Source organism: Carassius auratus, unplaced genomic scaffold (assembly GCF_003368295.1).
Source record: "Carassius auratus strain Wakin unplaced genomic scaffold, ASM336829v1 scaf_tig00214400, whole genome shotgun sequence".
Lineage (NCBI taxonomy): Eukaryota > Metazoa > Chordata > Actinopteri > Cypriniformes > Cyprinidae > Carassius > Carassius auratus.
In genome coordinates this window covers 271,830-283,998 of record NW_020527643.1, presented here as the reverse complement: position 1 = coordinate 283,998, position 12,169 = coordinate 271,830, and the positions used below count along the sequence as shown (strand labels likewise).

At 36.9% G+C, this 12,169-nt stretch overlaps 1 protein-coding gene across 2 annotated transcripts in view; it reads left to right on the top strand.

Moving 5' to 3' along the window:
- The window catches only part of LOC113091948 (CUB and sushi domain-containing protein 1), a 546,185-nt gene that overhangs the window by 398,336 nt on the left and 135,680 nt on the right, over positions 1-12,169 (top strand). For both annotated transcript variants that reach the window (XM_026257629.1, XM_026257628.1), the window contains exons 13-18: positions 1,636-1,818; positions 2,308-2,634; positions 6,190-6,384; positions 6,497-6,635; positions 6,848-7,035; positions 10,303-10,491. In XM_026257629.1, coding sequence (XP_026113414.1) covers positions 1,636-1,818; positions 2,308-2,634; positions 6,190-6,384; positions 6,497-6,635; positions 6,848-7,035; positions 10,303-10,491 — 1,221 coding nt within the window. The remainder of the gene's footprint in view (positions 1-1,635; positions 1,819-2,307; positions 2,635-6,189; positions 6,385-6,496; positions 6,636-6,847; positions 7,036-10,302; positions 10,492-12,169) is intronic.

Genomic DNA, 12,169 nt, shown 5'->3' with positions numbered 1-12,169 from the left:
ATAATACATAAATTTGAATAAAAATAAAACATATACTTGATGAAAATCCTTCATTATTTACACATTTCATTCTAAACCGATAAGCTGAAATTCAGTCTTATTGCTAAGACTAACCCTCCACAACTCCTAAATCTCATTATTTTGGTGTCAATCATTTGCATTTCTCAGTATTTAAGGCCTTCAATTTCTTGTCTGTAGAAGAAAACTATAACATTACTTAAAAAAAAATGCAAGAAAAAAAAAAAAAAAAGTCATGGATGTGATTAATACTTGTTGCCTTAAGAAATACCAAAAAATACCCTAAAGTGTCAACATATGTACGTAGTTGTAAATAACATACAGATGTAATAAAAAAATTAGAGTGCATTAAAAATGATAGATTTCCTTTTTAGGCAAACTCTTCCCCCACTTGTGTGGGGAACAGGTTCTAACACTATTTCCAGGTAAAGAATTGCCTGTTAATAAAAAAAATCCACAAATCAAATCACCATAAAATAAATAACCTTTTAAAGGATTTTAAATAGAAAAGGCTTGTGTAATTACTAAAGAAAAACAAATGTGAACTTTGAAAAAAACTGTTTTACACTTAATTGCACAGAAAATGATGGATGATTTATTTTTCCAATCATGGTGGCTATCACATTTAATTTATTAGCCTTTTTCTTGCCAGTGTCTAAGAAACACAGTGACCTGTCCTGGCAAATTTGACTTTTTTGTCAATAGAACACATATTATAGATTTGTTTGGTCTAGAGCTCAAGCAAGGTAAACACATTAGCTTAATAGTGTGTTAATGGTGGTAAAAACCCTGTACAAAATATATATGCAAATGTTTAACAGAGCATTTCTATAATTGTTAATGTTACCGGTAGCCTTCCTGTGCATTATTTAACACTGTTGCTTGTAAAAGCAGTTTGCTTTGATGAGTTGGCAATCCAAACACGATAGCCTACAATTCTTGAGGATTCTTGAACTAATCACCTGTGGCAGCACTGAAGGTATTTAGTGTGCTCTTAACACCTTGCAGAGGTTGTGGAATCTGTCTCAAGTGGGAAACTCATCCCCTGTAGATTATCAGCTGGCTGGGTCAATAGAACGCTTGCTGCTGAGCTGACACCATAGCTGTTAACATAAAAATGAACTCTTCCTGAACATCATTCGTTTGTCACTGTCATTTTATGCTGCCTTCCAAAACATTTCCTGGAAATATACAGCCTTAGCTCAGTATTCAAAAATGTGTCTAAGGGCTGCTCTGATACTGTCAAGGATGGCACAGAAAAAGCAATGCTAAATGCAAATGATAAAAGGCAACTAGCAATATAAATATATTAGGATAGCAACATTAATAGGTTTGTCCACCTCTGAAGGTTTGAATATATTTCCCATTTTTGTTGTTGATGTCACAGAAATTCTAGAGATGTACAAATTAAAATGGCAAATTTTTTGGTTGGACTTATGCAGTTCATGTTAATATGAATATATTTCAGTAAGCACATTTTTGTTTGATTTTGCAAATTCCGAGTCCTAGAGCAGCACAATCGTGTTACTCTACTTACAGTGTCGAAAGGTGGTCAGATTGCCAGGCTGAATACAACATGTTTAAATTAAATAAATCATGCTCTCTTGTTTTCCACAGAAATTGAGAAAGGTGGATGTGGAGACCCAGGCGTCCCTGCATATGGAAAGCGAACTGGGGACCGTTTTTTACATGGTGATGTGCTGACCTTTGAGTGTCAGGCTGCTTTTGAATTGGTCGGCGAGAGGACAATATCGTGCCAGCAAAATAACCAGTGGTCTGGAAACAAACCCAGCTGCGTCTGTAAGAGTCATTTTCTGAAATGCTTGGTTATAATTAACATGTTGGCATTTAGAATGATTAATGTATCGCCTCTGTAAAAGCATGACATCTAGATTAGGGGCAGATATGAAGCCGAATGGCATCTGTCCACGCTAGCAATTCCCAGGTTTGCTGTATGAGACATCAATTATCATATATCTGTTTTTGGAAAGTGTTACTGTTTCCTATTCTCTCAAGAGAACTCTGTGTTTGTTTGACTACACAAGTCCAGAGATATGACCAATAATAAAAAAATAAAATGTTGTACTTTCCTGACAAAGCTCAGATTATGACATGTCGTCATTCCTGCCCCATGCAAACAACTCATTATAATGGTCTACGTGAATCCTCTTTCATCTCATCTTTTTTAGAGACCAATTTGTGTTCCTGATAGCGTATCTATTGTGGATGAAAATAAATATTGTAACCTTTGTAATGGAATTATATATATATTTGTCTTCATCTCCACAGTCTCCTGCTTCTTCAATTTCACCACTCCGTCAGGCATCATCCTCTCGCCAAACTACCCAGAGGAATATGGAAACAACATGAACTGTGTGTGGCTCATTTTAGCAGAGCCGGGCAATCGGATCCATCTCATTTTCAGTGATTTTGAGTTGGAGCCCCAGTTTGACTATCTTATTGTGAAAGACGATGGCATGCCTGAGCCCACCACTTTTGGAACATTCTCTGGGAAGGATGTACCATCGCAGATCGCCAGTAATGGGCATATAATGCGCTTGGAGTTCCAGTCGGACCACTCAAACACGGGAAAGGGGTTTAACATCACCTACACAAGTAAATGTGATATTAATATTATGTTGTGTTTTAGAGGTGAAGTGTGCAATTTCTGCAACAATAGGGGCACAAATAATGTAGCCGTGTTGGGATGCTTGTATAGAGCAATGTTTGATAATGCCACAGAGCCGCATTGTTTCACCTTTTCAGGGAAATCATCCTACGGATTGCTTATAAGGCAATATATCTACATATTAAACTGGGATATAACAAAGTCCCTTACAAGGCAAGTCAGTTCACTCGGCAGCAATCCTGGCAGCTATTTTTAATCATGCAAGTATAGCTCCTATCCAACCAAATGGGAAAATACCAAAATGTCAAGGAGTATTTCACAAACTCACATTTCAAGACCATGTTTAAAAACAGCATGGTATCATAAACATCGCTTCTTATACTCAAAAAAGAAGAAAAAGATGCTGTATTTTTAGGTTGTTCTAGCCCAATGTGCAAGTACAGTGTAGTGAAAAATCTGAGCCCATGTTTCACATAAAGACCAGGTGGTGACTTTGCAGATTAGTGATTGGCTCTTTTGTTTAAAAGGCAAGATATGCCACATTGGCTGTGTCCTCCTGGTTATATATTGAATAGCATAACTGTGTGATTGTTTTGTATTTATGTAGAAATGATATCTTTTTGTGAGTCTGAAAGATATTTTAATCATTTTCTCTCAGGGGTAGCCAATTATCTTATTTTTCCCTACATCTTGCTAGAACAAGTGGTTATTTTATGTTTTTGCAGTATACAGCTTGTTATAGGATTTAAGTCAGAGCAATATCTTTGAAGTTGAATAGATTCATTTGTAATACTGACTGTTCAAGGTAGAGAATGTTATGGTGCAATGAGTTTATCTTTGAACTTAAACAAAAATGTGTTTTAGTATTTAGGTCTTGGTGCACTGCAGACCTTGATAATCTCGATTAACAATGACACTGTTGTGAAACCCAGTGAGCTATATATGCCTATGTAGGCAGCATATAAAGGCATAGACAGAATCCATAAAAAAGTAAGCAGCATGATTAAGATACTTTCCTTTGAACAAATTCTAATGCAGAATTGTATGTATGTAATTTTACACAAGGGAATTGCGAGACTTCCCCCAGCTTGTCATTGAAAAGTTAGCTAGCTTGCTTTGCCCGCTCTGGAATGTAACTTTGATAACAGTGAAGTGTTTATGTAGCTTGACTGGTACTAGGTTATGGTTTGATTCCTAGGAAACATATATACTGAAGAAACACATGCTATGGATTTTTTAAAGGGATTTTCTAAGTGCATATGTATACCGTTTCTCCGTATTAACAATATTAAAGACAGTTTAACTGTTAGGATGCCATTAGGGATACTTCAAGTCAGTGAGCTAAATGGCTGAAACAGCACATATTTATATTTTTAGTGAATAGATGAAACTGTGACCAAGATCTATTTTGCCACATCTGTGTGGGAACAAAATGGGTTGGTAGATGGAGCCAGTAGTTGTAGGCAATGTCATTGTCAGTGGATTGTGTGGTTTTATATCTCAACAGTGCTGCTTCAGTAATGGTGTGTCATTGTCTCAGAAAGGAGTAGACATGTTTCCCAAAGTGGTGCTGGAGCAACTGTCAGGCATGGCCGTAAGAACAATGAGGCTGTCATTTGGGAATGGGGTAGAGCTGCGTACATGCCCTAAGCCCTGGCCGCAAGGTCTCCATGCATTAGCCATCACACTTCAACAGGGACCTCGCAGACAGATGTGTTCACCAAATGAAAACACTAAAATAGCTTTGGCAGGATTCTCTGCTTCTGCGAGTGCACATATTGAATAATTGAAGCTTCCACACTGACATCTGTGATGCATGTGCGACACATATGTGAGCTGTCTGCAGAATTGTGTTAAGGGAAAACAGAGAGTTGACAAAAATCTTCAAGCCATCTTGAGTGTGTCTCAAACCACTGTGTGGCGGAAAAAAATAGAGGGTTTAGAAACGAAGGCTGTAATGCGACTGAATTCTCTCTGTTGACGTTACACCACCTCAACGACTCTTTTTTTTTTTCCTCTACGTTTTTCTTTTTTTACGTGGTTCAGATTTATTTTTCATGTGAAATTGTAACAGTTACTGTAAAATTAAGTAAGGGATAAAAACTGACTGATGAGTTATGAAAATTCATGCACACCCAATGATGTTAATCATTAATGGTGTTAATGCTGCTATGACACAAATTGTAGTGTGCACAGTGGCATAGCATCAGGACATGCAGGTGCATATGGGCCTTAACTAAACTTAAAAACGTGACGTAACATTCAGTATACATCATTCAGAACTGGAAAGGGTCTGCTTGGTGCTTCACCGACATGATAAAGATATCTATATAATGTTTTAAATTACTATTTTAAAACTATTTTTTTTTTTTTTTTTTGACTTAAAAAAAACAAAAAAACTCTGATTGGTCCATTTATGAGACAAATATTCAACTTTATTTCATGCTGTAAATATTAAAGCGGAAAATGTAATTGATTTGTATGGAGCTTGAACTGAGGCGAATTAACTCACACATTAAAAACCGTAAAAAAAACACATTTATTGTTTGATGTTTAAAGACTGAGACTTTGTAGTAACAAAGCACAAAGCTGCGATAATTTTCCAAGCATTGGCCTAAATAAAAATGCTTGTGAATAGTCATGATTCACGTAACGTTATTCACTACAGAAAATTCAACAATAGGGCCAAAGTTAAGTTAACCAAATTGGAGCCCATAACATTTGCGGGGGCCCATACAAATTTTTTGCATATAGGCCCAGGGCTGAATCGCTATGCCACTGAGTGTGCATTAAATTTTCATTGATTTGAAATAATTCTAAATAATTCAGTGAATCAGAATCAAGTATTCAACCATACCATGTAGCAACGTAAATTAATGTCTTGTATTTTATATATGCTTTGCATTATGCAGTATTACATTACTGTTGCTTTTAACCCTAATTCTTACCATAATGTCCATGTGCATGGTATGTTTGACCACACAGTGTACGCACAATTTAACTTATGTAACACAGCAATGCCTACTATAATGGAAAATCTTGACAAAATGCTTTTGCTTGTACATGAGAGCATAACCTAAACTTAAAGGTAACATTCAACTATACTGGTGTACAGGACACAATTCACAATAATTCACAATACTCATACATATTTGCCCGTACATGATGGCGTCATTCAAACACGTGCTATCATGTGAAGAGTATCGAGGCAGCTATATACAGTATAAGGTTAAGTTCATGTATGTTAGCTTCATTTTCACATGTGTGTTGCAGATTCTCAAAATAAAGTCAAATTCTAGTGACGTTTTGGTGCCACACAGGTTATTTTCACTATTGCAACATTTGCCTTATGAGACTGGGCATTCTGGGCAAGATCAGTTGTGATAGGTGTTCCTTAAAAGATAATTATAGTTGACTTAATTGAAGGTTAGGTACTCTTAATTAATGTTAAGTGCTAATATCTTCTCAGCCAAGAGCAGGCAGGACCTAGATTAAGTACTATATACTGCAACACTGATTATACTTTTATCCCATGTCTGTAGCTTTTGGTCAAAATGAATGTCACGACCCTGGTATTCCCATTAACGGGCAGCGCTTTGGAGAGCACTTCTTACTGGGCAGCTCAGTGCTCTTCACGTGTGATGAGGGCTTCATCAAAACCCACGGATCCGAATCCATCACCTGTGTCATCCAGGATGGAAACGTGGTGTGGAATGCGGCCGTCCCCCGGTGTGAAGGTGAGAGAGCTCTTAGACTTTACTCTTCTGCACCTCTTCTGAAGGTGCTGCTGGGATTTGTGAGATGGGCTGCTGTTGACATTTTATTTTTTCTGCTCTCTTACTTTCCCAGCTCCATGTGGCGGACATCTAACGGCTCCCATAGGAGTTTTACTGTCCCCTGGCTGGCCCGGGTACTACAAAGACTCCCTCAACTGCGAATGGGTGATTGAAGCCAGAAAGGATCATGCCATCAAGATATCGTTTGACAGGTATTGATTTGTTTTGGAATTTTTTTTTTTTTTTTGCGTGTTAAACCCCTGGATATCACTGTCCTCTTTCTGGAAAACCCTGGCAGCAGTACAGATTCTCGCTTTTACAAGTTTGTTCGTTAACCTTCCAGTTTAATCTCCCTCATTAGAGTAATTCTGCTAAAGGCCTGGGTCGTAAGCAGATGTTCCGCTCTTTCCGATTTCCTGTGCAGGTTTCAGACGGAGGTTAATTACGACACACTTGAGATTCGGGACGGTCCCTCTAACTCATCGCCTCTGATCGGCGAGTACCATGGCACTCAGGCCCCCCACTTCCTCATCAGCACTGGCAATTACATGTACCTGCTCTTTACCACCGACAACAGCCGTTCCAGCGAAGGCTTCCAGATCCGCTATGAGAGTGAGTCAGCTTCTCATCTTTCCTCTGCAGTGATTTAAATGCACAGATATTGGGTTTTCACACTCCACGGTGGGCGGTTCTGCAGTATTCCTCAAATTTTGGCTGGACACGCTCTCTGGTGCATGTAATGTAATTGGAACAGTTTCTCCAGGGTTACAATCAGATTATAGTTTTCTAGTTGTCTAAAAATTATTTTGAGAAACCCAACATGTGTGTGCTAGTATCGCGTGACCAGCATCAACATCCAGAGGCAATAGCTAAATTTAACAGAGGTGAGGAACCTCTGCGAATAATTAAATTGATCCGAAAATAAAGTTTGTTTTGTTTTTGAATATGTTTAGTGGTATTGGGTTTCTAAACTGTGCTGTAGAGTGCGATTAAAGTTTAATGTCCTGCTGACACAAGGCTGGTTTGTTTGTTAGTGCAGGCTCAACAGATCGACAAATCATTATTGTTAAAAGCATTGTTTTAATGCTCTTGTAGTTATTGTTGAATTGCTAACAGGGATTAAGCCAGAAAAAGCCAAAATCGGATTTGGAATCTGTTTTAGTGGACCCCCCACAGGGATATAGAGGGAAAAACCTGTGTTTAATGGAGAACGGATAAACCTCCAATAGCATAAAAGCCTTTTGAATGATTTATATGTCAATTTTATTGTTAAGCCATTTATGTGCTACTAGTGTCACTTAGCGGAATAACAAAAATAAAGCATATTGTCTTTGTAAGCACCCCATTCGTGCGTCACACCTCCCTGAAACCAAACATTACAAACACAGCTCTTAAGGGTGTATAAAAACGTAAAGACACGTCTCAACAGGTAAAAGTAGGCCACTTTCAAGTAAAGTTCCAACATATTAGGAATACGCTTAAAAATTGAAGTTTAGCTTACCTGTCAAGAAGAAACTTCTTCATCTTGATTGAAACCCAAACATTCCATCAAATATATTCAATCTTGTAAAAACATTACAGATCTTTTACCCTGTTTTATCCAATTGTGTGTTCTGTGTATTTTTGCAAGTCTTTGCATTTATTTATTAATTTAGCTAAAAAGTAAAAAAAGTAAAAAGTAAAAAAAAAAAAAAAAAAAAAACCTGGCAGAGTAAATTACATTTTAAATTGAACCATTTAATATTCAAAGCAGTTACAGGACATTTCACTTTGTATTTATATTGTTAAAATGTCAGTAGTATATTTAAATTAGCATTGTGTACTCCACATTGTGTTTCTCCATGCTGCACCTAGATCTGCTGATTTATTTGTGAAAACTACAGATCGTATTTCAGCATTCTTGCATAGTTGGATTGATCTCAGTACATCTTCATGTAATTGGGAATTGTAATTATGTATGCTTATGGTTCTGTTCTGTACCCTGGGGGGTTTGTCTTGCTGCTTTCCCCGCTCTGTCCAAGCATGGCTGCATGGACAGGCGTGTGGAGTGTTGCCCAGAACATAACCATACCGCCAACACTAACTGTATGCAATTATAATTGTCATTAAATATACTTGACGGAAGTGGTCCTGATTGAAAAAATAATTAATCACAGTGTAGTGATTAATTTATTTGTATTTAAATGGGCAGGGTTCAATAAAATCAACTATGAAATTATTGCACACTATATTGTGTATGTAACATAATCAGTCAAATCAGAGATAAAAAAATTGGTATGTTTGTAAAATGCTGCAATAATAAGTCAGTAAACCTAAATAATAAAAATAATAATAATTATTATTTTATTTATTTAATTTTTTTAAAGCTGGCTAACAATATTTTATTTTTCACCGAAGAAACTCAGTTTACATGTTTTTACTCTTGACTACATACCTGATATCTCACCTTCAAAATAGATAAATAAATCATGCAAGGAACTATACAAAAGTCAAAAGTGATATTTGTTGCATCAATGATACAAAGGAACATTTATAGCAAAAGTAAAACCAGAAGTAGTATCAGACAAAGATGTAAATAAACAGAAAGTAATCTTTCCAGCTAACAAAATAATACAATTATCAATTTAATCAAATTATCTTAATTTAAAAACAGAAATGTTAACAAATGAACACTTTTCAACCTAATAAATAGACAAAGTTAACATTATTGTAAAAAAAAAAAGCTGATTAAAACAATGTGGCTAAACATAAATTATTAAATGAATGCTAAATCATTTCTTATGTACACAATAGTAGTTGAGTGAATTTATTATTATTATTGTTATTATTATTATTATTATTATTATTATTATTACAAACATTTATGTTTACAGTATTTTAGTTAAAAATGCCTTTGGTTGGTGCCACGGGATGTTTTAGTTATCAGTTTTAAAAATAAAGAAATTATTGTCTAGGACCAGTAATATACAAGAGAAGTGGGAGCACTTTGCGTAGTCTACTCATTAGTCATTGGGGGCAAGGGGCAGAGTGGCCCCTTAATAATTTAGTCCCGTTACCTTTGCATTACTTTGTTTTGAAATCTGATTTCGTTGTGCCTTGCTGCTCAAGTGCAGTTTTGATTGGAGTGTTAAATAAACCAATCCTTGTTCCAAAACCTCATTATTAAGAAATTTAGCACTGCTTGTTAAACATATAGCATATGTCCATGTACCTGCTTGTTTTTTTATTATTGCAACTTTACAAATAGGTCTGTGTGTAAAATTAAATGGTATCACTTTTTACCCCTATGAGCTTACCTGAAAATGCAAATGGTATCTTTATAAAAACTAAATGGCTTGACAAATAGTCTCCAGTTGCTCTTTTTCAGCAGTAATTTAACATCTTTATTATAATGTAATGTGCTGCAGTAGAGAAAGAAGAATGAGAAATGTGGGCAGGAGGGAACATGAGATGATTCTCAAATGATATTCACAACTCCCAATAAATTACCTCTGACATTACGCCTGATAAATATGAAACTCATTCGTGTCAAAGTGTTCCCATTTTTCAGACTTTTGGAAGGCTATCACAGGTTTATCACCGGCCAGATAATAGATCCAAATGCATGTGAAACTGACAGGTGGAAATATTCCTCAAATGCCAGCCTCTGAGGGGAAACAATGTAGAAAAACATTTTTCTTTTTTCAATTTTTTTTTGTCAAAATATTGAAAAGGTAAGTAGAAATACGAATGTATTGGTTTGAGGAAGGAGACCACTGTGGGACTGATATCCGCTGATTTATACTGTGTAAAGTGCTTCCGACAAATCCCCCTTTAAATCTAGACCTTGAAGGTGAAATGAAATATTTTTGTTTTATATGTTTTGTTCCTCCCTCACAGGCATTATGATGGAAACAGATTCCTGTTTAGATCCAGGTATCCCGGTGAATGGGAAAAGGCACGGGAACAATTTTGCCATAGGCTCCAGAGTGATGTTCAGCTGTGATCGAGGCTATACTCTGAGTGATGATGAACCCATTGTGTGTGAGAGGAACCATCAGTGGAACCATGCCCTGCCCAGCTGTGACGGTAGGCCATGTTGTGCTCTCTCAACTCTGGTCATGTACAAGAGAAACCGCTCTTCCCTAGTGTAAAGTTGCCTAAAAATTGGACCCTGGTGTCAGCTTGCACTCTATGCTTTAAGCACCCAGGGGTTTAGTTTCCTTTGGTGAAGACTTTGGAGGACCCTGAAAATCTGGGGCCTGAGGGCACTGGTCCGGGCTATAAGCCAACCCTAGGCCACATTACAGTTTTATCAGAGGGGAAAGGGTAAGCCCCCTTAACACTCCCATGAGATTTGAGTTCATACATTTTTGATTAGAGGAGAGGTGACTGGCATGCGCTGTTTCATAGATAACCTTAAATGGGGAGGAGAAAAGGACAGGGAAGTGGGAACAAATAATGGAAAGCCTTAGCCAAATACCTACAGGAGAGTGCTTTATAAAGCTGTTTATCTTATTTGTTTTCTGATTACAGGGATTGAAGTAAACAAAGTGTTTTCCAGTAAGAGCAATCAGGCTGTTGCCGGTCTGTTCTAGAATTCCCAATGTTCTCTTATGCCTGCATCTTATCAGCTCCGTGCGTTTGCTCTAACAGGCTTTGATTCAGCATGATGGGCTCTCACTAGAGCCTGACCTTCATTACAGACGGGACAGATAGACTCCCCATTTGTTTGCGGGAGTGTAAATACATGTTCACAAAAATGACACATTTCCTTCCTGTCAAGCTGATTATTATTATTAAATGGAGAGTTCAGACTTACAATTCTGATTTGTCGAGTCTCATTCTCAGCCATTTTAACATTCTGGTTAAAGCACTGCACTGATCGGCCACAGCATTAAAACCACTGACAGGTGAACTGAATGTGCCATATATCGCAGGTCTTATAGAGCTGTTTTGGCAGCATGAAGCGGTACCTTTATATTATAGTGTTGCTACATTGTTTGGCAACTGTAAACAACCTACACTAGTCAAACAGCAATAACACACTTAAGGCACTGCACTGGAGTGATTATACCATGGCTAATAGGGTTTTTGGCACTCCGATTTGCCCATATTTGCTACAAATTTGTTAACAAAAATTGTGTGCAGGAATGATGCATTCCTATGGCTAGTGTGTTTGGGAGGAAGGATTATTTAACTTAACATCATGAATATTTACTAGGTGATGTAACCTTTGAACAACTAAAGCTTATTTTCCTAACTAACAATCAACATCACCAATTACCTGCGTTAAAATGACTGTTACTCAAATCTATAAACTTCGCTTTAGTTCTGTCGTATGGCTCGGTTAGTTTGCCTTATAAAAAGTTAGAGTGACTTCAGATTTAATAAACCAGAATTGTTATTTGATGAAGAGATTTAATGGGCCATTTAAGGACAAAATGCTGAGGCTCAAAAATGTGTGTCCTGTCATAACCTGCACCATATGATTTATTTTGATAAAAGCGGGACGGTGAACATGACTCAAGGACACATTCAGTATTCTGTTATGGTGTCTGCCTTACAGCTCTGGTACCTCGAAAAAAAAAAAAAAAAACAAGCACTTTTTTTTACTATCTCCACTGACAGACGTTCTCCAGTTAGAAAATTGTCTCAGTTCTTATAGCTCCTTTTGATCTTCTTACAAGTAGTAGTGCTGTATCCGATGTCAACCTCCTATTAGTTAGGCTATTGTTAAACTGCTGCTTTGCATGTAAAAACATCT